The 26962-nt window shown below is 38.1% G+C and overlaps 2 protein-coding genes across 10 annotated transcripts in view; both read left to right on the top strand.

The window, feature by feature from the left end:
* The window catches only part of ERC2 (ELKS/RAB6-interacting/CAST family member 2), a 977487-nt gene that overhangs the window by 293707 nt on the left and 656818 nt on the right, over positions 1 to 26962 (top strand). For all 9 annotated transcript variants that reach the window (XR_003518693.1, XR_003518694.1, XM_027587658.1 and 6 more), the window contains one exon: positions 20492 to 20647. Coding sequence is in view for 7 of the 9 variants with exons in the window: in XM_027587658.1 (XP_027443459.1) it covers positions 20492 to 20647 (156 nt within the window). In the remaining 2 variants the exon portion in view is untranslated. The remainder of the gene's footprint in view (positions 1 to 20491; positions 20648 to 26962) is intronic.
* On the top strand, positions 12789 to 13437 carry LOC113917607 (coiled-coil-helix-coiled-coil-helix domain-containing protein 2-like). The gene has a single exon (XM_035724462.1). It carries the CDS (start codon positions 12789 to 12791, stop codon positions 13254 to 13256), a length of 468 nt encoding a protein of 155 aa, XP_035580355.1. The 3' UTR covers positions 13257 to 13437.

Below are 26962 nucleotides of genomic sequence, written 5' to 3'. Positions count from 1 at the left end.
TTCAAAGACAATTAATAGCTTTTGATGACTTTTAGAAGTAAAAAATCTGTTTACTTATGACTGTGTCTAGTATCATATGTTTTATTAGAAAACAAAAAATTAATAAATATACTCATTTAGACTATCTATATGGGAAGGCATAAAACATGACTTTTAGGGCAAATTTCACTTCCGTATATTATCAGTAAATTGAGTCTGGAGTTTTTCTTTTATGGATGCCAATATGTTGATTTATAGAACATATTTTTAGGACAAATGATGATCAATATACTTGTCAGGGAATTGAGCCTGGAGTTTTTCTGTTGTTTTTTGGATGTGTATTAATTTACAAACCACTGCCTTCTGTTTTGTCAGTGGAGAATTCTGGGTCCCATTAGCATCTATACTTAGCATGTAAAAATTGAGTTATGGAGGCAGATGGTAGAGGGTCATCTTTTCAGCTGTGTGTGTGGCTTGTGACAGAGGCTATGATCTCCTTCAATTTTATACATTACATTCCTGCGTATTTGGAAGGAATATTAGGAACCCATATTTTACAAGCTTTAGGGTTGACTCTCAAATACAACTGACTCTTAAACCTGGTGGGTTGAACTTAAGACATCTTTGTGTTTTAACTTAAACACCTTTGGGTAAACATTGGTGTCATCTGGTACCTTGGCAAAATCTAAAGTGGAAAGGAACTTTTCTGGAGAAAATTTGACCTATGGTTTCAGGGATATGACATGAATTAAGGGCTAATAAATTACCTCTACTAGTCCCTTGCTTCTGAGAGAAACTGAGGGTGAACTTCTGACCCCTCATCTTCTCCGCACATAAACTTTGTATCAACTTGAGAAAGTTGTTTATTGTGAAAATCTGTGAATTCTTGCCCTAATTCAAGCAGTTTAAGAAACTTGGTCTGGTAGTTTCTGTAGATCTCTACATGCACCTCTGGGCTTATACATTGTGAAAATATGTCTCTGTGGGCAAGCACTGGGGAGGGCCATCTGCCAGCGTCAAAGTGGGAGTAATTCTCTTGCAGCCATCACATCTACTGCAGCCAGTTGAGCCAGGAGGGTTAAGGTCCACTGAATGAAAATGAAAGGAAGCAAAGTGAATGAAGTTATTTGTGATTTATCTTCTTGCAGGAAGTTCCAGGTTTTAATTTTGATCCCTGTTTGCTCTGGCAGGTATGTTCCAGGTTTGCACTAGAACATTGTGTGTATTTCTCACAGAAATTAGTTTTCTTGTAGATGGTGCAATGCTCCTCCTTTTCTTGCTTTTGTGTCTAAAGATTCTTTACTAAGCTCTTCTTTTCCACTTTTATGGAGAACTGTCAATAAAAATGGTAGTTAAAAAGCTTTTCCCTCTTTTTTTAATGTTAATTCCTTTGAAAGAAAGTTTTAAACCTACTTTTATTATAAATTTGACATGACATAAGGATGACGTCTAAAAATTTCACTTTCTTAGGTTCATTCATAAAGTTGTACCCAGTTTCTTTTTAAGAAAATGAATTACAATAACAGTACTTGTCAGATAATCTTAAAATTGTTTTCTTTGTTAGTTAAATCTTCCAAGTGAATGAAAATCTAATTCAAAATGGCTAAAGCCAAAAGGAAATTTATTGGCTCACTCAGCTGGAGAAAAACAGATTATTGCTTCAGGCACAGCTTGATCCAGGGACTCAAAAGATGTTAATGATCCGATTTTCTCTCATTCTATTCTATAGTTTGGTTTCCTTCATGTAAACTCTAATTTCGGACAGCCCCTGTCTGCCCATCTGAGCAAGATGGCTATAACAGCTCTAATAATCACAAAAAGAAGGGATAGGAAGAATGTTGTGTTTTAAGAAAATGCAAAAATGAAACCAACCCCAGAATAGTGATAATTACTGGGATGGGGTGTAAACTTCACTCTAAACTTAACAGCCCAGGCTGAAAAGGAAATACACAAAGTTTCCTAGTTCTCATTTGCTTAATAAATTAAATGGCACTCATTCATCAAGAAAAACAAACTTTATGCTAGCACTAACTTCAGCAGAATTTATCAAATGGGACCTAAGTGAGTGCCATAAGGAATTTAATAAAAGTTGCAGAAAATGTATTTGATTTGGTGAACTTGTTCTCTAAAGTGGATTAAGAAGCTTGGAGCATAATGTCACTAGGTGACAGTATTTCTGTGGTAACTAAAGTGAGGATTGTAGGTGTTTAGCTTTCTAGTCACATGACCAGCCAGGCACTTGTGTGTCCTGAGTGGTTCTTCTTGAGTAACATTTGTTCCCACCAGGCTTTTCTATGGGAAATGAGCATCGAGCAATTCAACACTGAGCTTGACTAAGTTGCTGATTTGTAGTTGTGCTGTTTATCAAAGAATATGACTTTGCATTCAGGTGCTAAAATCCGGTGGTGAGGTTGACCTTTTGTTATTAAAACTAAAGACCAAGGCTTGTCTTCGTGCTCAGGCAGATGACTGCTGTTCTTCTGCATGGCATGGAGCTGAGCTGCAGTTGGGTACGGTTTCTCTTAAAAGATATGCTGATATTTGGTCAAATTCAGCCAATTCAGTTCCACTAGGCATGGAAAGGATGCACTGGAACATGGAGCAGGTAAGAGCCACAGTGGCAACTTTTCCCAAGGTCACATATCTAGGAAAGGAGGGATTTCAAGTTCAAACCTAGGCCACCAAATGCATCCCAATTCCCAGTATGAACTTAATTCAAGTACTGGGATCTAGTCAAGAATACCACTTTGTGGCTGAAATGTTTTCTTTGGCTTTAAAGCCTCCCTATATTTATTTCTTCCATTTTTTGAACTCTTACCTGTTTGAGTCTAAATACTGCACTCTACTTAGAATGATTTCTTCTCTTAGGATGAGATGCTCATAGGAAATTTGTTTCAAGCCTAGTTTTTCTAGCCAAGCCATTATGATGGCTTTTAGGCCTTAAAACTATGCCCCACTCTGTTTGTGGATATTAAAAAGGATAAGAGCAATAACAATAAAAATACCACCTTGCACCATTGGTGACAACCCACAGCCCGAATACCACTAACCAGGCATGGGAAGCCAGACGCAGGGCACCTGACATATAATAACCTGTGAGTAGGCATAATTAGCTCCATTTCATAGATGAGGAAGTTGTGTTTTAGGGAGGATAAGCAGTCTGCTAAGGTCCTACATCTAGGCAGTTGGCAACTGAGATCTGAATACAGGTTTTTCCTCCAGAGTTCCTACACTTTCTATTCCTTCGGTCTGCTTTTACTGAAGACAGCCCATAGGTTCAACTGGTTTTTCTTTCAAAACTTTTTATTTTGGAAATTATGCACTGGAGTTTGTATCATAGAACAGGTTGAGGCAGCGCTTGAGAGCTGGAGAAGTCTCTGGTATTTTTGGGAAAGTGTTATGTGCTTTGTGCTACAAGATAAGAGTCATCCTTTTTACATGTAAATGTTATCAGCCCTCCAACTAGGGCTCCAAATTTGTACTCTACTGCCAATGTATGCCCTGTATTTCCTCCCTGAGTTTTAAGTCTTGCCCTGAAGTCTTTATAACAGTTGGAGCATAACTCATTCAAACTTGCAAAGCCCTGTGTTTTTGATTTGTGCTATCCATTTAGCGATACCAGAAATTATCCTTTAGCTTATTTTTTTTTCTTGAGAAATTTCTTCATCTTCTCATCTTTCAACTTAAAAAAAACTTTGTCCTATTTAACTATTTTACTTAAATAAGGGGAAAAATGTGGGTTTTAAGTGATAGCCAGAAAAAGCAAAATGTCAAGTTAAATGTTAGCTCTGGATGATATATAGTTGTTATTTGGAAGCAAGGAAGACTTTAAAAAAATAGATGAGACTTCTTTCCTTTTTTTGCCCAAACTCTTCTTATAATGTGTTTGAATATTTGAGTTGCCAGTCAATAATTCCTGCTATGAACAGGTTTAGTTTATGTGAATTTAACTCCTGAAGTTGAATCACAAACACCTGTGTTGACTGAGTAGCTATTTTGTGCACAGCACCATGGTAGACCTTTCAGAATAACTGAGCCCTCAGTTTTTAAGGGGCTAATGGAAGGAAGTACATAAGCCAGGATCTAAGAATGGCAAACTGGACTGCAGGGGCTCAGAGGGTATCAAATGAGAGAGGGGCAGGGAATGATTCCTAGAGGAGGTAGCATTTGAGGAGGGCCTTGAAAAGTTGGCATGATTTTAATAAAGGGGAGAAGGATGGTTTAGAAACAGCAGGAACTGTAGGAGCAAAGGCAAGAAGACTGGAAAGTATGAAGAGTATCTGGGCAAGAGCAAGTCTTTCAATTTGGTTGAGAGAAGACTTCTTAAGTTCAAAAAACAATAGAAGATCCAATAAAACCATAATAAGGTGAGAGAAAAGAAATAATAAAAAAGTTGAAATCAATGAAAAAGAAATCAAACATATACTGGAAGCAAACATATACTACAAGCCAAACACTGATTCTTTGAAGAGATTAACAAAAATGACAAATCCTGGTTAGAATTATTGGGAACAATAGCCAATATCAGGATTGAAAGGGGACATCGCTGTCAATCTTATTGACTATAAAAATATGAGGGAATTTTATTAACAACATTATGATAATAAAGTTGAAATTTTAGATAAATTCTTTTAAACACACAACTTGTCAAAACTGCATGGGAAGAAATAGAATATCTGAGTAGTCCTAAATATTAAAGAAAATGATTCTATATTTAAAATCTTACCACCAAAAAAAGCAACCCCTAAATCCAAAAACCAAACCAAAGAAAAAAATCTGCAGGTCCAGATGGCTTCTTCGGTTAATTTTACTAAGCATTTGAAGAAAAAAATTATTATTAGTCAGACAGAAACTATTCCAGAGAATAGAAAAAGAGGGAACACTGCCCATTGTATTTTATGAGGCCAATGTAACCTTAATATTAGTACCCAACAATGTCATTACATGAAAGGAAAATTACAAGCAATCTCTTTCATAAAGGTTGATGCAAAATATCCTACTGAACCGAAAATTAAATGACATGACCAAGTGACAATTAAATGACATGACCAAGTTGTGCTTATTCCAAGAATGCAAGGTTGGACTAATATTTGGATATCAATCAATGTTATTTACTACATTAATAGGATAAAGGAGAAGCCTAAATGTAATTTCAACAAATGCAGAAAAAACATTTGAAAAATGCAACATCTGTCCATGTAAAAAAAGAAAAAAAATGCTTTTTTGCAAACTCAAGGATTTTCTTTTTCTTTTTTTTTTTTTAAAGATTTTATTTATTTATCTGACAGAGAGAGATACAGTGAGAGAGGGAACACAAGCAGGGGGAGTGGGAGAGGGAGAAGCAGGCTTCCCGCGGAGCAAGGAGCCTGTTACAGGGATCGATCCTGGGACCCTAGGATCATGATCTGAGCCAAAGGCAGCGGCTTAACCAACTGAGCCACCCAGGCACCCCAGGAAAGGATTTTCTTAATTTAATAAGAAGTAGCTATAAGAAAACTACAATCAACATCATATTAAATGGTAAAATGTTGAAGGCTTTCCTTATGATATAAAAAATACGACAAAACTGCCTATTACTGTCACTTCTCTTCCATAACGTTCTGGACATCTTAAGTATAAGAATTATAAAAAAAGAAATAAAAGCACTTTTATTGACAGGCACCATAATTGTGTGTGTGTAAAATCTCAGTGAATTCATATATAAACAATTAGATTAATAAATGAATTTAGCCAGATAGTCAGTATTTTAAAAATGAATCATATTTCTACATGCCAGTAACAAACATTTACAAAGTGAAATTTTGAAAACAATAACATTTACAATGGCATTAAAAAACCCAAAATATCTAGAAGCAAATCTAACGATGGTGGCACAAGACTCAAATTTAAATAGAAGGTTCAAAACATAATTAAATGTGGAATAACCAAAACCTTGAAAAAAGTGAAATAGCTATCAACAGTGGAACAAACAGTGAAATATTCATGCAATGAAATGCTATATGGCAATGAGAAAGGACCAAACTATTGCTTCATATAACAACATAATTCAATACCCCCAAAACAGCATTGAAAGAATCCAGACACAAAAGAACACATACAAGATGATTCTGTTTATATGCGTGTATTCCAAAAATAGGCAGAAATAATGAATAGTGTTAGATGTCTGGATATTGGATAATTTAGAGGAGTGAGCGATTATGAAGGCTGGGTGGAGGCATGAAGGAAGCTTCTGGAGTACAAGTAGTATTCTATTTCATGATCTGGTTTGCTTGTGTCCAGGTATGTTTACTTTGTCATAATTCTTCATGCTGAAAACTTACGATTTGGCTAATTTTTTATGTATAATATACTTTAAGTAAAAAGTTCATTTAAAAATAAAGGAAGAAAAATTCATCAGTAAAAAGACAAATAATCTTATTAAAATTTGATCAAATGATTTGAATGGGCATTTTTCCAATGAAAACATACAAATGGCCAATAAGGACAGGAAAAGATGTTCCAAAAGGAATGCAAATCGAACCCTCAGTTAGATATAGCTTATCCCCCACTAGGATGGCTAAAATAAAAAAAAGACAGATAGTAACTAACAAGTGCTGGGAAAGATGTGGAAAAACCATACGCTCATATTGATGGTAGGAATGTAAAATGGTTCAGTCCATTTTGGAAAACTCTTTGGCAGTTCTTCAGAATGTTAAAAGTAGGGTTACTGTATGACTCAGCAGTTCTCCTAGGTGTACATCCAACCAAACTGAAAACATATATAAAAACCTGTACACAAATGCTCACACACCATTATTAATAATAGCCAAAAAGCTAAAAAGAAATCCAAATGTCCATTATCCTACATGAATAAACAGAATATGGTATACACACACAGTGGAATGTTATTTAGCCATGAAAAGAAATGAAGTACTGATACATGCTGTAACCTGGGTGAACCTTGAAAACATTATGCTAAATGAGTCCATTTATATTAAATGTCCAATATAGGTATGTCTGTAGAAATAGCAAGTGGATTAGCAGTTGTTAGGAGATGGGGGAGAGGAGAAGAAGGAGTGAGTGGTAATGGGTACAGGGCTTTTGGGTGGTGAAAATACTGTGAAATTAGTGGTGTTAGTTGCACAAACCACTGAATAGCACACTTTAAAAGGATAAGTTTTATGGCAGTACTAATATCAGTAAAGCTGTTATTCAAAAATAAAGATATTTAAAAAGGAAGGATAAAGAACTTTGATTACTTAAAAACTAAAAATATAAACTGAACTATAAAATAATCAAGAGATGTATTTCTAAGGTTTATAGTAGTTGGAGACTTAATATTCTTAATATATAAAGAAGATATATTTATCAATGTGGAATAAAATCTTGGGGGAAAAATGTACCAAAATGTTGACACTAATTCTGAATGAGTAGATTATAAAGGATTTTCTCCTCTTTCCAAATTTTCATGTTTTCAATAATGTGCATTCATTACAGAGGAATGATCAGGAATTATTAGGAAAGACAACAGTAAGTTCATTAAGAAAAGCTTAAAGCTGCACAATTTCTTCTAGCCTGATTTTCTTTTGCTGAACAGAGAAGCCTCCAAAGAGGAGAAGGTTAGGTTATTTATGGAAATTGATAATTTGGCTCGGGTGCTTAGTGCTTCTCTGACTCCAACTTTACCATCTATGAAACGGGACCATGATACCAGTCTGCATAGGGTTGTGCAGAATATTAAAATGAATTAAGTCATGGGAAAATCCTGGTATATAATAAGGGCCCAAAGAATTCTTTGCTACCCTATCCACTCCCTTTCAGTCTGGAATTGAGTTTTACCTATAAAAAAGAGGTAGTACCTTTGAGCAAGGGTAGAGAAGGAATTTAACAAGTTTACTTCAGGCAGAGTCTTAGCTCAGAATACACACAGAGCTGGCATGTGGAAAGACTTTAAAAGCATCTTTGAATGGAGAAACCAGTAGAGAAAAAAACAGCAATTCCCAGTAGGCCTGTGGCATAATAAATGACCTAGGGACCTGGCTTTCTGGCTGTTGGGCCTTTGGCAAGTCACTTGTCTTTTCTGGCTTTCACTATTCTCACTTGGCGAATGAAGAGATTGGACCAAGAGTCCTGCTTTAAAAATTCTACCAAGTTTTGAGGCTTGGTGACTGGCAATTTGGAGTCTCAAAGGGTCTGCCTGGGGAGTCTGAATTGACATGACATTCTTTCAAAGTTTAAATCTTTGCTTTGTTTGCTCCATTTTGGCCAGCCCTGCCCAAGCCAGCAGCCCCTGCATTCTCCCTTGTTGGTGCTCAGGTTCCCAGCCTATTGTTTATTTAGGGATTGCAATTTCCTTATTGGCGTGCGCCTCCGCCAGCAGGGTTGAGAAGTCAACCACAGGCCTCATGTGAACTTCCCCTTTCAAGTTTCAGTAATGACAGTGTACCGGCCGTCACATGCCTCATCCCTAAGGCATGGTCCAGTTTCCACATCCATCAGGCCGTGCTGGTGACTTGGGGTGGCCTGAATTCCTCCGCTGCCTGTTGCTTTTTCCATGAGACAAACTGGTTGAACATAGAAGGATTTGTGGTATGTTTTAGAGATCCTAAGAATGAGGCCCCAAACCAGGGCTGTTGAAGGCATTGTGGGGATGGTTTAAAAGGAATGGGAAGAGCAAGTTCAGGTTGCTAGAGGCCAGTGAAGAGAGCTTCCTCACCCAATCTTTTCCTAAAGAGCACTGGAAGAGAATAGAGGTGTGAGATGTCCATCTTTTCATTTACTCCTCGAAATGCAATCACTGTTTTGCAAAGTAGTATTTCTCTGGATCTCTGGGAATTTAAACTCTCTTTGTATTTACATGTATGTGAAAGATGACTTTGATCCAGCCTTGGTGAGGGCGGGGCCGCACACAGCACACACTGATGGGCCACTCTCTCATCTGGAAGCACTTTCTGAAATTTCTTCCTCCCTGTCCTCTCTCCCCAGCCTCTTCACTATTTTCTTTTGACCTTGCTCTGTGATCTTTAAAGGCTAATCGTACTGTGTGGAAGAAAGGATCAAAACAGTCCAGCTTCTAGGTGGCACACCTTCTCTGAAGCCAGTTCTCCTGAGGTTTTCCTGGAGACAGCAAGGTCCCACTGTGTGACTTCCTCTCTTCTATATGTGGAGGGAACCATTCCAGTGTATTAAAGGTGTTAAAAAGTGACTGAAGAAGACGATGTAGGTGATACAAATAAACTTTAGCACTTCATGAAGCAGTCTCCATTTGGAGAACTGGAAAATGCGGTGGGAGGAAGGAAGCTTTTATAGGATAAAGAATAAAGAATAAGGAAGCTTCTCCCTCTGACCCTCTTCCCTCTCGTGCTCTCTATCTCTCATTCTCTCTCTCTCTCTCAAATAAATAAATAAAATCTTAAACAAAAAGAATAAGGAAGAAAAAAATAGAAAATATCTGATTGGCTGGGACCACGTAGTCAAACTTGTTTAAGGTGAGAAGGAACAAGGAAGTTAGAACTCAGAGTTGGCTTGGCATGTGGGAATTGGCTGACTGGATACACTGCATTTCTGGTCAAGTGGAGCATTTACAGGGACATGAAAGTTATCTAAGTATAGATAACTATAAAATGAGTAAAATAAGTACTTAATTCACAGGGTTATAGGGAAGATTAAGTGAGATTTTCTACCACAGTGTTTGCATTAGTATTCAATACACATTAGCTGTTGTTGTTATTAAGTGCATTTCTAATGCTGGAATGGAGAAACATTGCTTCTGTCCTATAGTATTCTTTTCTATATATTCAGATAATGCAAATATATTTATATCTTCAACATAAATGAGGAAGAAAACATAGGTCTAAAAAAGAAATCTTTTTTTTTTTTTAAAGATTTTATTTATTTATTTGACAGAGAGAGAGACCCAGCAAGAGAGGGAACACCAGCAGGGGGAGTGGGAGAGGGAGAAGCAGGCTTCCCACTGAGCAGGGAGCCCGATGCGGGGCTCGATCCCAGGACCCTGGGATCCTGACCTGAGCCGAAAACAGGCGCTTGATGACTGAGCCACCCAGGCGCCCCCCTCAAAAAGAAATCTTTTGATGTGGCTTTGTTCCCTCCTGAGGAGTTTACAAATAAATACAGATTTTTGTGTCACCTCTATCCTGAAAGGGAATGTCCTTGGGTGACATCAAGTCATTGGTCCTTCTTATTCACTCCCTAGATGAATTTGATGCACCTAGTCCACAGACTGGCCCTGGGGAGCCTCTGCATTAGCATGTTTCACAGGCACATGGAAATGATTTTGGATTAACCAGTGCTCCCTTCCATGCATGGGGACTGTAGAAAGCTATCAGGATTAATTGAAGCAACTTTCTTGAAGGGCCGATAGTCAGCTGAGAGGCACAGGTGCAACTACACTGCTTGTTAAAATACTGAAATACTTCTGTGGTTATCTGAAATCCCCAGACTACCCTCCCCCACTCCAGCAAATAAAGAGTTAACCCCTGGCTTTTCAGAGACTTCCCAGACCTGGTTCCATTGCTCTAGGTGGTGTCTATTTTGGCTGGTTCTTGTCCTATGCTGACCTAGTTGTTGAGTGACTCAGCCATCTCCCAGATTCTATGGGATTTAAAGTCTGCTCAAACCTTTTCTGACTCTCTTTCTTTCTTGAAACTTCACTCTCTTATTTTCTGTGACTTTTTCATGATTTCCATGAATTTTACAGCTCTTCCTTTTGGTGATTCCTGTGCCATTTTTCTCTATACTCTTCTTAACTGTGTCTGAGAATTGTTTACCACTAGGCTGATGATCTATCATTTCTCCTGTCTCAACTCCCATTTTGGCTTCCGTCTTTATTATTAACTTCCCAAAGGCCATCTTGTTGCCTTCTTTTTACCAGCTTATAAGTGATTTGCAGTCATAGCCAAATGCAAACTCCTAGCTTGAGTCTGAAGAGTGCTTATCATGCAGCCCCTTCTTCCTTTCTGACTCCTCTGCAACAAAAAGTGATCTATACTTTTTAATTAGTCCTGTCTTCTTACTCCTCTTCATACATAATTCATACTTGTTATCTTATTCTTTCAACTTATATTAATTAAATGTTATGTGCTGGACACCATGCTGAGTACTCTTGACTTTTTTTTTTTTAAGATTTTATTTATTTATTCATGAGAGACAGAGAGAGAGGCAGAGGGAGAAGCAGGCTCCCAAGGAGCAGGGAGCCCGATGCGGGGCTTGATCCCAGGACCCTGGGATCATGACCTGAGCCGAAGGCAGACACTTAACCATCTGAGCCACCCAGGTGCCCCGAGTACTCTTGACTTTACATGTGTTATTATTTCTGGCCAGAAAGAATTTCATCTTCCCTATGATAATCTTATTCTTATCCATCTCCAGACCCTATATTAGGCTCCTTTGCTTTCTGGAGATTTGTTGACTCTTCTATGGTGGTCTTACTCATTTCTGACCTTTCTTTGTAGATTTGTAAACTACTGTATCTAACTGTATTTTGGTGTTACCTTTCATGCTATCACTTCTTGGTATACTCTTCTGGTTCCAAGTGGCTGAAACCCTGCTATTGTATTTTGGTATTCTAGGGGAGTGGATGGTTCAGATATAGCTGTACCTAGCTGTTCAAATGATGTTATAAGGGTTCAATCATTCAGGCACATTCTGTTTCTGTTTTTTTTTTTTTTTTTAAGATTTTATTTATTTATTTGACAGAGAGAGACACAGCGAGAGAGGGAACACCAGCAGGGGGAGTGGGAGAGGGAGAAGCAGGCTTCCCCTGGAGCCAGGAGCCGGATGCGTGGCTTGATCCCAGGACCCTGAGATCATGACCTTAGCTGAAGGCAGACGCTTATCGACTGAGCCACCCAGGCGCCCCTCAGGCACATTCTTAATCATGGTATCAAAGAAGGCCATAACCAGCCATAGGCCCATATTTTCCTTATTCATAATCTCAGAAAAGGAGAAACATAGGCTCAGAAAAAGAGAGGCCTCTGAATTTATGTGAGTCCCCTAAAAGAACTCTGATTGGCCTTGATGGCATAATGAGATCACCACAGATCAGTCCGCATCCCAAGAATCCATGGTACGTGCCACTGAGCAGGGTCACACATGAAAACCCCACTGAAACAACAAGGAATTGGGGCGATGTAGTTCCCAAAAAAGAAAGAAGCTGAGCAGACAGATAAAAGAGTAATTGATAAATGCTACAGCTAGAAATGGGAAGAAGGTAATCTTTGTAGAGCACCTACTGTGTGTTGGCTATTATTCTGGAAGGTGTACATTTTCTCACTCATGTAATTCTTATAACAACCTTAGGTTATAGGATTAGCAACCTTAGGAACATGTTCACAAAGTTAGACGGTGTAGACTAAAAGTGGAAGCTACTGTCTTCTACATGTGCACCTCACAGAACTGGGGAATGGGTGGGGACTTAACTGTACTGTTGTTGGCTGATGATAATAATGATGGCAACCCTTTACTCTCATGCGGGAGGCTCCATGATAGGTACTTTTCATGCATTATAGATCACTTGTAATTTTCATGACATGCTCTTGAGCGTGGTCTTATTTCAGACAGCCTCAGCGTCTTGCCCAAAGATGTAAAAGCCTGAACCAGATTACAGATTTGTGACTCTTGAAGGGTCAGGAGGATTGTTTTAGCTTCAGATCTCTTTTTTTTCTTCCGACTTGAGTCTGTTAACAACAACAGCAACAGCAACAACAATAACAAATTCATATATGGAGACCAAAACCTCAATGGTTGCATAGTGTCCAGAAAGAAACACATCTTCTGGGATTTCTAGACCCTGAGCTGCTCTGCAAGTCACCATGCCGCGTGGAAGTCGGAGCCGCACCTCCCGCATGGCCCCTCCGGCCAGCCGGGCACCTCAGATGAGAGTGGCACCTAGACCAGCGCCAGTAGCTCAGCCTCCGGCAGCGGCTCCACCAGCTGCTGTTGGCTCACCAGCTGCTGTGTCCCGGCAGCCAGGGCTCATGGCCCAGATGGCAACCACTGCAGCTGGCGTGGCTGTGGGCTCTGCTGTTGGGCACATGATAGGTCATGCCATCACTGGGGGCTTCAGTGGAGGAGGCAATGCTGAGCCTTCAAGGCCTGACATCACTTACCAGGAGCCTCAGGAAACCCAGCCAGTATACCAGAAGCAGCAGCAGTTTGGCCCATGCCACTGTGAGATGAAACAGTTTCTGGAGTGTGCCCAGAACCAGGGTGACCTGAAGCTTTGTGAAGGTTTCAGCGAGGTGCTGAAACAGTGCAGATTTGCAAATGGATTAGCCTAATCAAGAAGTTCAAATTGAAGATAAGGAAAATCATCTCTCATAACCAAGTTAATTTAGCATAAAAATATAATTGATGGTGAATGGTGAATATATAAAGTGTAAAACCACCAGTTAAGCTTCTCCTTCATCATTAAATACAGCTTTCTTCAGAATTGGAATAAAAAAGGTTGTTCTTACTGTATAGAAGTTCATTGAGATGGTTTGAATTTGGGATTGGACAGATATTTGTGTGCCTCCTTAAATCACCTTTTGTGATGTTCTCATTTGTGAATTAGAATAAAGTGATTTTCTCCCCCCCCCCCAAAAAAAAAGAAACACATCTTCTGCCCATGGGTCATTAGCAGTGTGCACAGCGACAGGATGACAGGAAGGATGCATTTCTGGGGCATGGGCTTCATGAAGAATGAGCCAGAAGTAGGCAAATGAAGCCATGGAAGGAAACATCGAAGCACCTTAATTGCATTGAATTTGACCTGATTCTGTGCTTGTAAATTTTGCTGTAAAGAATTAGGTACTGTATGAACAAAAAAACAATATTACCACCAAAAAACAGCATGTCCCCTGTCATTTTCTCGTCTAGGTCACCATCTCTTTATAGTTTGATAAGGCCCAAGAAGTTGAGTTACTGATTTTTTTGTGTTTAGTTTTTCCTTCTAACATGCTTTAGGCCCAAGTCTACTTCTTTCTAGAGGGCTTGACTTGGGCTTACAAAACCGCGGTTAATGCCACACAGTAAACCCTTCCAAAGTCAAGGGCGTTCCTCAGATATCCTAAGACCAAGGGAAGCTCAGTTATGTTTGCAACTACAACTAGATGAGTTTTAAAAAAGTTAAGCCTTCAGGAGCCTCTGTGGCATCCAGTAATAATAGTCTAGAATTTTATTCTAAATAAAGCATAATATAATTAGGTTGGGTTGTTTCCTGAACATTAGATCACGTCTTCTTCCTTAAACCAAATTGGCCCTAAGTTTGTTGATCAATGTCCGTAGACCGATATGTGATCACGGTGAGTTCCATGCTCTGTAAAGACTGCTTGTATTTTCTTCTTGCCCTGATATTAAAATGAAACCAGTAATTCTTACTGTATTTGAAAAAAAAACACATTGTGACACTCAGCAATAACATAATTGTTACTTTTTGTAACTAAATGATACTGCTTTTTTGATGTTCCACCTACTCATCATTTCAGTGTTCACAGTTCCTAGAGAGGAATTGAAATCTTTTTTTTTTGCTGTTTAAGGGGAACATAATGTTCAACAAATACAAAAAGGGTAATAAAGGCATCTGGACTGGCAAAGATGTTCCAGAAAGTTTACTCCCAGGATTGGTGTACACTTAGGCCGAGATGGATAGCTCTTGAGAGTAGGTTAATATTTTTCTAAATGTACTTGGCTTGTAAAATTGTCTTGGTTTCTTCTGCACTGGTCAATCTTGTGCCTCCTGTATGCTGGACACCTGTAGTCATTTAAAACACCCACATCACCTGAGAACCTTGTGAAAGTGCAGATTCAGATTCAGTTGGTCTGGGTTGGGGCCTGAGATTCTACATTTCTAAAACTCTCTCAGCTGATGTCAGTGCTGCTGTTCTGTGGACCACACTTGGAATAATAGTGATCTAGATTGTACTCCATGTTAGAGAGAGAAGGGTGCCCATGAATCTTGTTGAGATCTACCTAGTATCACACATACCTGGGCAATGTGACTGGTACCCAATAGATGCTCAGTACATATTTGTTGAATGAATGAGAAGACTCCTTGTGTCTAAGTTTACTATCAACTGTAGCAGACATGTCCTGGAAAAACTCCGAAATTAGTAAATAAAAGAAAAAAAGATAAAGCAGAGATAAACATATTTCAGTCTTCCCATCTCTTTCATTTTCATTGCTGTAGTCCAGCACCTCTGCTAATACTTATAGCTCATTTAAGAATCAGCAGATGGGCCTATTGGGTTGATGGCTGCTAGGGATTCAATTTCAGTGGTTTATTAATTGCCCGTCAAGTACCCATTTTACGTCTTTTAAATGATAAATGTAAAATAGTCTTGGTTATGAATCTTTAAGTAGGAGTTATGATCTGCAATTGATGTATAAAATTTTTACAAGTATTGGGGTGCCTAGGTGGCTCAGTCGTTAAACGTCTGCCTTGGGCTCAGGTCATGGTCCCAGGGTCCTGGATTCGAGCCCCACATCGGGCTTCCTGCTCAGCGGGAAGCCCGCTTCTCCCTCTCCCACTCCCCCTACTTGTGTTCCCTCTCTCACTGTGTCTCTCTCTGTCAAATAAATAAATAAAATCTTAAAAAAAAGAAAATTTTTACAAGTATTATTTTATGAATGTGTGGAAAGAAATGATTTGAAAGATATTCAATTCAGATTTTTTTTCTAATAGGGAATGAGCAAACACATTTCAGCTGGTTTTTTTCCTGCTGAAACTTTATGTCCCACATTCTTACAGTCCTTAATGAAAATACTGTATAAAAGCAAAACAATTTCATGGTTGTCCTGTCTCAAGACTATTTGAAAAATGTTACTTGAGGCATGGAGTGGTAGGTTCTGAGAGCATGGGAGTCTGTGTTCTCTGAGCTCAGAGCGGGCTCTCAGTAAACCACTTTTGAGTTACAGAAGCCAACAAGGTGATCTGGATATTTAAGCACCTAATTACTTTAAATGGAGGGTAATGATGGTAAGTTTTCCCTTGAAGAATCCAAATCACTGTTTTGATTTTTCACTTTAGTATATAACCCTGAGCTAAATGTGGCCATTAAAATCCCATTTTTTTTTTTTTTTGAAGAATTGACTTCTAGAGGAATAATACTGGGAAAAATCAAATTAATTAGAATACTTTGCTACAGAACTTCTCCAGAGCCATTAATGCTAATGTGCGTAGGGAATCCCCAGTAAGTATTTCTCAAACTTATTTGACCCTACAATGCCCTTTTCACAGAGCTTTTGTGTTCTGTGGATTTTGGGAAAAGCTGTTCTATGTTGTATTTCACTCTCTCCATCTCCAAGGAAGGCCCACAATGATCTGCTTTGAGAGTTTGCTTATTTGTGAAACATAATCAAAATGAATACTTGAAAATCACTACATAAATTATTTTAAAGTATCAGTGGTAAGTAACATGTGAAGATGTTCAGATGAAGAAAACTCTGGTGATTGGGAGTAAATATTGCTCTCCCTTCTGAAACTTCACTTTTCAGATGTTACAGCATTATGTCTTCACTCTAGATCAGTGCCTAAGAGTTCTTGAGATGTGCAGTTAGCCTCAGTTTTGAAGGGCAGCATCCATATACCACATTGAGCCATGTTAGGAACTGTGAGGTGGTTGCCTTCCATAGTTCTACTTAAATATAGAAGTTTATAGTAATTCATCTTAATTTTAGAGATTTGAAAAAAAAGAAAAAGATGAAATTTCTTCTCCCTGAATTCCTCAAACTGAGGTAGTAGAGTAGCTGTGACCATGGCAGTCATTTTATTTACCTTTATATTTCATACTTGGATTTCTTCACATCTTTCTCTGCCTCAGCATTTTGAGTATCTTCTCGGGCACAGTCAATACACCATCTGATACATCTATGTATTTTGTATCTGCTCTCTTCTCTAGATCTTAATGATACTCTCCTATCTCCTTTTCTCTATGCTCAAGATTTCAGGTCTGAGTTCTGTTGTCTTTAAACTTGACTTCTTAAAGAACAGAAACATAAATAAGGACAGGAAAAAATAGATCATTACTAAAGTGACTTTCACAACACGCCCCACCCTTTCTTTTTTTTAGTATTTTGGGATACCTGTGGCTAAAGGGGAAAAAAAGCTTGTGAGGAAAAAGAAAAGTTGGTTAATTTAAGGAAATTAGTAAAAGTTAAAAATATTAGTTTTAAAATGTGTTTCACTATTTGGTGAAATTTTAACTCAGACGCATATAGGTCAAGATAATTTTTTTGTTACAAAACTTTCTATCTTAACCCTGTTCTGATCTTTCTTTAGCAGTATGTAATTTTTTAAAGTGTGGTAAAAAGCTCCTTCTAACCCAGTTAGAAGCTGGCGATTGTGGTCATTGCTAACTAAAGCCTCAGGATTTGACTGAGGGGAAAGCTGAGGGTACACTCCACCCCCCCCGCCCCCCGCCTATGTTATTGAGACCTGAAATTCTAAGTGTATCAAAAATTAAGGTGTAAAACATGAGGACCACAAAGCATGTTGCACACACATACATGTATGTGTGTGCATACATACATACATACGAAAATGCTTCCTTTAGACTTGGGTCTGAAATCCCAGAAGATTTTGTATTAGAATAGCAAAGATGTAGGTTCTTCCTTTTACACTTAACTTACAGTTAAACTCTTGTAAAGATTGTACTTAGATCTTTGTAAATGCGGAAAGATTGTATCTCAAAAAGAGGAAATCTCTGTCATATCGATTAGAGTTTTATTTTTATTTTATTTTTTTTTAAGATTCTATTTATTTATTTGAGAGAGAGGGAGAGTACAAAGGGAGAGTGACAGGGAGAATCAGACTCCCTGCTCAGAAGAGAGCCCAGTGCGGGGCTCTATCCCAGGACCCTGAGCTCATGACCTGAGCTGAAGGCAGACTAATCAGTTGAGCCACCCAGGTGCCCCTTGATTAGAGTTTTAATTGATAACTATCTTTTTATATGTTTTAAAGTAATATAATCTTAAGGCTTTCATGGGAATAAATAAAAGTGTTAATAGTGGGTATATCTGGGTGATGGGATTATGTACAGTCATAATTATCTACATAGCTTTTCAAGTTTTCTATAGTGAGCATGTCTTCTTTTTCTTTTTCTTTTTTTTAGATTTTATTTATTTATTTGACACAGAGAGAGAGAGAGAGCACACAAGCAGGGGAAGCTGCAGGCAGAGTGAGAGGGAGAAGCAGGATCCCTGCAGAGCAGGGACCCAGATGTGGGTTTTGATCCCAGGGTCATGGGATCATGACCTGAGCCAAAGGCAGCTGCTTAACTGACTGAGCCACCCAGGCGTCCTATAGTGAGCATGTCTTAATTTTATAGTCAGAAAAAAATGTTGATTTAAAATGACTGCCATTTATTTAAGAACGCTCTTATGAATGTTTAGAAGTTTTTTCTGCATCTTTTTTTTTTATTATTGCTGCTCTTTTTGTCTACAGAGTTCTCATAGCTCAGAACTCAAAAGAGTCACTAAAGATGCCTTCCTACTTTCATCAGCTTGGGCTGCTATAACAAAATACTACTTCTAGGTGGCTTAAAAAAACAGAAATGTATTTTCTCACATTTCTGGAGGCTGGAAGTCCCAGATCAGGGCGAGAGCGGGGTTGGGCTCTGGTGAGAGCTCTCTTCCGGGCTCGCAGATGGCCACCTTCTTGCTGTGTCCTCACATGGCAGGGAGCAAGAGAGAATAAAGAAGCTCTCTAGTGTTTCTTCTTATGAGGGCTTCATCCTCATGACCCCATGTAACCCTGATCACCTCCTAAAGGCCTCATCTCCAAATACCATCACATTTCCTTCACATTAGGGGTTAGAGCTTCAACATAGGAATTTTGGAGGCATGTAGACATTTAGTCCGTGATACACTCCTTTCACTCAAACTGGCAGTATACAGGATTTCTAGAAATTGCATCTAGAATAGAAAAAGACTAGCTGGCTGTACCTAAAACATGAGTGGTGGTTATCTCTTGATGGTAGGTTTAGAGGTGATTTTCTCCATTTTCTAGGAATTTAAGGTGCCATTATTTTTATAACTGGAAAAAATAACAATAAATATTATTTTTAAAGGAAAATGAAATGCTAGAGAATATAACATTCCATAATAATCTTGCAGATTTCAGAATCTTTTTATTTCTTCTTCTTGGGTTTTTTCTGAGAATTAATGAAAATGTCTTCAACACTTAGAGCTCTTGGATGTTCACATGTAGTGGCACTCAATTAAGAAGTTGTTTCTCCTCATTTTCCTCCATTTAATGATGATGACAATGTTAAATGATAATAGCAATGATTATTATATTGCCCCATGAGACATGCCATTGACAATAGAATATAGGAAATTAAAATGGAGAATAGTCACAAAATCAGGACAGATGTTTGCAAAGTTTTTCCTATGAGTTGGTTCTAAACAGAATAGGCCATCCATTGTTTTTACTTTTGGATTCAATACATCATCAGAGCAATACATTATCAGATTCCTAATAATGAATTGGTAAAAAAAAAAATGAGTTAATGGTTTGTTTTTCGTTAACATTCAGTTACAAATGTGATATCAGCTCGTTGGATCTGTACCATAAAAGAGCAGGTACATGGTGTCAGGGAGGAAACTTACAGTCAAACTTTCAGTGTATTTTTTCCAAAGACTGGTTGGAGTTTAACACCTCAGGTTGGGGAAAGATTTTTTCCCTTTACAAGAGCTCTCTCTTTTCTTTTTAATGCATCATTTCTTACTATGCTCTATCTTGTGTGTATAGTCTGTCATTTCCTTAAAAAAATTCCCTGTGGTTGTTTTTTTTTTTTTTCCTCAATCTCACAGTTGAGTGTAATATTTCTAGTTTTTTCAACTCTGAAAGTCAATAGATTAGAAATGCCCTGCAAAGTAGAAATGTTTTTTGTCACGCAGGGAGCTGCTCGCCAAATAAATCATGACGTTGTGATATATTATTTCCAGTTGCTATAAATTTTCAATATTTAATATATCAGTCATACTAAGTCAGGATTCAGTTATTTAATTTCACTGATGTCTGTATTCTAGATGAGAATTCTTTTCCTCATTAGTAGATTTTAATTTCCTTCTCTCTCAGAGTCAAATTCCAAGCTTGCCTTATAAAACCAGGCACAGAGTATACACATGAACAAACTGTTTTTGTGTTTACAAGTAGACTAGAAATTGTACTCTGGTAAACTATATCTGAAATTACAAATTTGTCCACTTAAATGGTATTTTTTAACACTTTAGATCACTTTTGTCACTGTTGCTTTGATAATTTGATTACCAGGTATAGACAAACATATCTAGGCAACTCTCCATATTGTATTGTCACATGATCTTTATTGAGAGCTTAAAAAGTAATCTCACAAATGATCCTCAAAAGTGAAAAAAATAAATTGTTCTGAACTCAGGGTTATGCCTGTATCATAGTTAATGTCTTACTACCCAAATTACTTTCTGGAATTCTGTTTTGATGATACTGAAAAAAATTTTTTTCTTTCTTTCTTTTTTTTTTTTTACCCTTTTTTTTTTTTTTTAACAACAGGACACAAAAATCGCTTCATTGGAGCGAAACATAAGGGATCTGGAGGATGAGATCCAGATGTTAAAAGCCAATGGTGTGCTGAACACTGAGGACCGCGAAGAAGAGATCAAACAAATAGAGGTTTACAAAAGTCACTCCAAGTTCATGAAAACCAAGGTATGGTCCAAAGTTATAAACTTTTATAGTCTTAGTGTGACTGGAAAGTTACAGTTTACATACATACTTTCCCCAAATAGCCACATAACCTGTTTTATGTGATATCATGAAATATATGGACAATAAAGAAGAACACAGAAGATTTTTTTCATTCAGAATCCTAGATTTCAAAAAGGGATCAGGGAACATCTTTGGTCAAATTTCTACTCATTAAGGTGTTCAAGATTTTCTAATGAGTAAGTTTGGTGTCTTGGGAATGAAGATTTACTTGTAATAATCTCCTCTCTTTCAAATTGCCTGAGTTTTCATAAGTTTTTCTATTTTGTGAAGTTTCTATTATTGCCAAATTTTGGCCCATCCCTGAGAAGATGACTGTCTCCAGAGGTATTGATCTTGGAAGCCAATTTAACTGATTTCAATGGTATGAAGACATTTTGGTTTTAGCATAGTGTTTAAGGTAGAACGGACTTTGCATTCCAATGCTACTGTTTGCTTAAATTGTTCAGCTTCTTTAAGCCTCAGTTTTTTCATCCATGAAATTGGCATAAGAGAAAGGAAAGTACCTTCATCATTGGGTTGCTTTGACAATTCCAAGAGATTATGCATTTAAAGCACTTAGCCCCTGGCTAATCTCTAGAAAGCATTCAATAATTGTCAGGCATTGTTATTGATAGTGTTATTATTTTTATATTATTATTATTTTTTTAAAGATTTTATTTATTTGAGAGAGGACAGAGAGAGCACGAGTGGGGGGAGAGGCAGAGGGAGAGGGAGAAGCAGATACCCTGCTGAGCAGGGAGACTGACAAGGGGCTCGATCCCAGGGCCCTAAGATCACGACCTGAGCCAAAAGCAGATGCTTAATGGACTGAGCCACCCAATAGTGTTATTATTATTATTGGTATCTGTTTATAAAATATAATTTTGCAATATATATAAAATATTTATAAAATATAATTATGCAATATTTATAAAATATAATTATAGTAACCTGTTCCATTAATTTATATTGGTATTGCCAGTTTTAAAGAATTTGGTTGGTTACTTTTCAAAATTAAACTTTGGGCTACAAATGAACTGAATGCCTAAATATCTATTATTTTTATACATGCTTAATTATTAAATTTATGAATAGCCCCAAGTAGGTCTTTTGAGACTTTGAGATGCTTTTATTTATCCCTGGATTTAAGCTGTTTTGCTTCTGAAATAATAACCACACCAATTAAAATTTTTTTTCTTTTTTCTACCATGTACTCTTAAACACCCCTGGTCTTATTCTAAGTTTTACTTTTGTTTATTGCCTTATAAAATGCAGCATAGTTAAGAGTAATGCAGACTTCTATGAAGAACCAGTGGAAGTGGAGACAGAAAATGTTTTTTTTTTTTTTAATTTTTTTATTGTTATGTTAATCACCATATATTACATCATTAGTTTTTGGTGCAGTGTTCCATGATTCATTGTTTGTTCATAACACCCAGTGCTCCATGCAGAACGTGCCCTCCTCAATACCCATCACCAGGCTAACCCATCCCCCTACCCCCCTCCCCTCTAGAACCCTCAGTTTGTTTTTCAGAGTCCATCATCTCTCATGGTTCGTCTCCCCCTCTGACATACTCCCCTTTTCTTCCTCTCCTGTTATCTTCTTCTTTTTCTTTTTTCTTAAAATATGTTGCGTTATTTGTTTCAGAAGTACAGAACTGTGATTCAACAGTCTTGCACAATTCACAGCGCTCACCGTAGCACATACCCTCCCCAATGTCTATCACCCAGCCACCCCATCCCTCCCACCCCCAACCACTCCAGTAACACTCATTTTGTTTCCTGAGATTAAGAATTCCTCATATCAGTGAGGTCATGTGATACATGTCTTTCTCCGATTGACTTATTTCACTCAGCATAACACCCTCCAGTTCCATCCACGTCGTTGCAAATGGCAAGATCTCATTCCTTTTGATGGCTGCATAATATTCCATTGTGTATATATACCACATCTTCTTTATCCATTCATCTGTTGATGGGCATCTTGGCTCTTTCCACAGTTTGGCTATGGTGGACATTGCCACTATAAACATTGGGGTACACGTACCCCTTCGGGTCCCTACATTTGTGTCTTTGTGGTAAATACCCAGTAGTGCAATTGCTGGATCGAACGGTAGCTCTAATTTCAACTGTTTGAGGAACCTCCATACTGTTTTCCAGAGGGGTTGCACCAGCTTGCATTCCCACCAACAGTGTAGGAGGGTTCCCCTTTCTCCACATCCCCGCCAACATCTGTCGTTCCCTGACTTGTTAATTTTAGCCATTCTAACGGGTGTGAGGTGGTATCTCATTGAGGTTTTGATTTGGATTTCCCTGATGCCGAGCGATGTTGAGCACTTTTTCATGTGCCTGTTGGCCATTTGGATGTCTTCTTTGGAGAAATGTCTGTTCATGTCTTCTGCCCATTTCTTGATTGGATTATTTGTTCTTTGGGTGTTGAGTTTGATAAGTTCTTTATAGATTTTGGATACTAGCCCTTTATCTGATATGTCATTTGCAAATATTTTCTCCCATTCTGTCGGTTGTCTTTTGGTTTTGTGGACTGTTTCTTTTGCTGTGCAAAAGCTTTTTATCTTGATGAAATCCCAATAGTTCATTTTTGCCCTGGCTTCCCGTGCTTTTGGCGATGTTTCTAGGAAGAAGTTGCTGCAGCTAAGGTCAAAAAGGTTGCTACCTGTGTTCTCCTTTAGGATTTTGATGGACTCCTGTCTCACGTTTAGGTCTTTCAACCATTTGGAGTCTATTTTTGTGTGTGGTGTAAGGACATGGTCCAGTTTCATTCTTCTGCATGTGGCTGTCCAATTTTCCCAACACCATTTGTTGAAGAGACTGTCTTTTTGCCATTGCACATTCTTTCCTGCTTTGTCAAAGATAAGTTGACCATAGAGTTGAGGGTCCATTTCTGGGCTCTCGATTCTGTTCCATTGATCTATGTGTCTGTTTTTGTGCCAGTACCATACTGTCTTGATGATGACAGCTTTGTAATAGAGCTGGAAGTCCGGAATTGTGATGCCGCCAGCTTTGCTTTTCTTTTTCAGTATTCCTCTGGCTATTCTGGGTCTCTTCTGGTTCCATACAAATTTTAGGATTATTTGTTCCATTTCTTTGAAAAAAGTGGATGGTATTTTGATGGGGATTGCATTGAATGTGTAGATTGCTCTAGGTAGCATTGACATCTTCACAATGTTGATTCTCCCAATCCATGAGCATGGAACGTTTTTCCATTTCTTTGTGTCTTCTTCAATTTCTTTCATGAGTATTTTATAGTTTTCTGAGTACAGATCCTTTGCCTCTTTGGTTAGATTTATTCCTAGGTATCTAATGGTTTTGGGTGCAGTTGTAAATGGGATCGACTCCTTGATTTGTCTCTCTTCTGTCTTGTTGTTGGTGTATAGGAATGCCACTGATTTCTGTGCATTGATTTTATATCCTGCTACTTTACTGAATTCCTGTATGAGTTCTAGCAGTTTTGGGGTGGAGTCTTTTGGGTTTTCCACATACAGTATCATATCATCTGCAAAGAGTGAGAGTTTGACTTCCTCTTTGCCGATTTGGATGCCTTTGATTTCTTTTTGTTGTCTGATTGCTGTGGCTAGGACTTCTAATACTATGTTGAATAGCAGTGGTGAGAGTGGACATCCCTGCCGCGTTCCTGACCTTAGGGGAAAAGCTCTCAGCCTTTCCCCATTGAGAATGATATTCGCTGTAGGTTTTTCATAGATGGCTTTTATGATATTGAGGTATGTACCCTCTATCCCTATACTCTGAAGAGTTTTGATCAAGAAAGGATGCTGTACTTTGTCAAATGCTTTTTTTGCATCTATTGAGAGGATCATATGATTCTTGTTCTTTCTTTTGTTAATGTATTGTATCACATTGATTGATTTGCGGATGTTGAACCAGCCTTGCAGCCCAGGAATAAATCCCACTTGGTCCTGGTGAATAATCCTTTTAATGTACTGTTGGATCCTATTGGGTAGTATTTTGGTGAGAATTTTTGCATCCATGTTCATCAAGGATATTGGTCTGTAATTCTCTTTTTTGATGGGGTCTTTGTCTGGTTTTGGGATCAAGGTAATGCTGGCCTCATAGAATGAGTTTGGAAGTTTCCCTTCCATTTCTATTTTTTGGAACAGTTTCAGGAGAATAGGTATTAATTCTTCTTGAAATGTCTGATAGAATTCCCCTGGGAAGCCATCTGGCCCTGGGCTTTTGTTTCTTGGGAGATTTTTGATGACTGTTTCAATTTCCTTAGTGGTTATAGGTCTGTTCAGGTTTTCTATTTCTTCCTGGTTCAATTTTGGTAGTTGATACATCTCTAGGAATGCACCCATTTCTTCCAGGTTATCTAATTTGTTGGCATAGAGTTGCTCATAATATGTTCTTATAATTGTTTGTATTTCTTTGGTGTTGGTTGTGATCTCTCCTCTTTCATTCATGATTTTGTTGATTTGGGTCATTTCTCTTTTCTTTTTGATAAGTCTGGCCAGGGGTTTATCAATCTTGTTAATTCTTTCAAAGAACCAGCTCCTAGTTTCGTTGATCTGTTCTACTGTTCTTTTGGTTTCTAGTTCATTGATTTCTGCTCTGATCTTTATGATTTCTCTTCTCCTGCTGGGTTTAGGCTTTATTTGCTGTTCTTTCTCCAGCTCCTTTAGGTGTAGGGTTAGGTTGTGTATTTGAGACCTCTCTTGTTTCTTGAGAAAGGCTTGTATTGCTATATACTTTCCTCTCAGGACTGCCTTTGCTGTATCCCAAAGATTTTGAACAGTTGTGTTTTCATTTTCATTGGTTTCCAGGAATTTTTTTAATTCTTCTTTGATTTCTTGGTTGACCCATTCATTCTTTAGTAGGATGCTCTTTAGCCTCCATGTATTTGAGTTCTTTCCGACTTTCCTCTTGTGGTTGAGTTCTAGTGTCAAAGCATTGTGGTCTGAAAATATGCAGGGAATGATCCCAATCTTTTGGTACCGATTGAGACCTGATTTGTGACCTAGGATGTGATCTATTCTGGAGAATGTTCCATGGGCACTAGAGAAGAATGTGTATTCCTTTGTTTTGGGATGGAATGTTCTGAATATGTCTGTGAAGTCCATTTGGTCCAGTGTGTCATTTAAAGTCTTTATTTCCTTGTTGATCTTTTGCTTAGATGATCTGTCCATTTCAGTCAGGGGGGTGTTAAAGTCCCCCACTATTATTGTATTGTTATCAATGTGTTTCTTTGCTTTTGTTATTAATTGCCTTATATAATTGGCTGCTCCCACGTTCGGGGCATAGATATTTACAATTGTTAGATCTTCTTGTTGGATAGACCCTTTAAGTAGGATATAGTGTCCTTCCTCATCTCTTATTACAGTCTTTGTTTTAAAATCTAGTTTGTCTGATATAAGGATTGCCACCCCAGCTTTCTTTTGGTGTCCATTAGCATGGTAAATGGTTTTCCACCCCCTCACTTTCAATCTGGGGGTGTCTTTGGGTCTAAAATGAGTCTCTTGCAGACAGCATATTGATGGGTCTTGTTTTTTAATCCAATCTGATAGCCTGTGTCTTTTGATTGGGGCATTTAGCCCATTTACATTCAGGGTAACTATTGAAAGGTATGAATTTAGTGTCATTGTATTACCTGTAAGGTGACTGTTAACTGTCTGTTGTCTGTGTTCGTTTCTGCTCTTTGCTGCTTTTAGGTTCTTTCTTTGCTTAGAGGACCCCTCTCAGTATTTCTTGGAGGGCTGGTTTCGTGTTTGCAAATTCCTTTAGTTTTTGTTTGTTCTGGAAGCTTTTTATCTCTCCTTCTATTTTCAATGATAGCCTAGCTGGATATAGTATTCTTGGCTGCATATTTTTCTCGTTTAGTGCTCTGAAGATATCTTGCCAGTCCTTTCTGGCCTGCCAGGTCTCTGTGGATACGTCTGTTGCCAATCTAATGTTTCTACCATTGTAGGTTACATATCTCTTCTCCCGTGCTGCTTTCAGGATTTTCTCTTTGTCTCTGAGACTCGTAAGTTTTACTATTAGATGTCGGGGTGTTGACCTATTATTATTGATTTTGAGAGGGGTTCTCTGTGCCTCCTGGATTTTAATGCCTGTTTCCTTCCTCACATTAGGGAAGTCTCTGCTATAATTTGCTCCAATATACCTTCTGCCCCTCTCTCTCTCTCTTCTTCTGGGATCCCAATTATTCTAATGTTGTTTCGTCTTATCATATCACTTATCTCTCAAATTCTGCCCTCGTGATCCTGTAGTTGTTTCTCTCTCTTTTTCTCAGCCTCTTTATTT

The sequence above is a fragment of the Zalophus californianus genome, chromosome 1 (assembly GCF_009762305.2).
Source record: "Zalophus californianus isolate mZalCal1 chromosome 1, mZalCal1.pri.v2, whole genome shotgun sequence".
Lineage (NCBI taxonomy): Eukaryota > Metazoa > Chordata > Mammalia > Carnivora > Otariidae > Zalophus > Zalophus californianus.
Note: the sequence above shows the minus strand (reverse complement) of the source record. Positions and strands in the feature narration are given on the sequence as shown.

Coding starts and splice junctions, on each gene's coding strand:
- LOC113917607 (XM_035724462.1), top strand. CDS start 12,789: ATGCCGCGTGGAAGTCGGAGCCGCACCTCCCGCATGGCCCCTCCGGCC.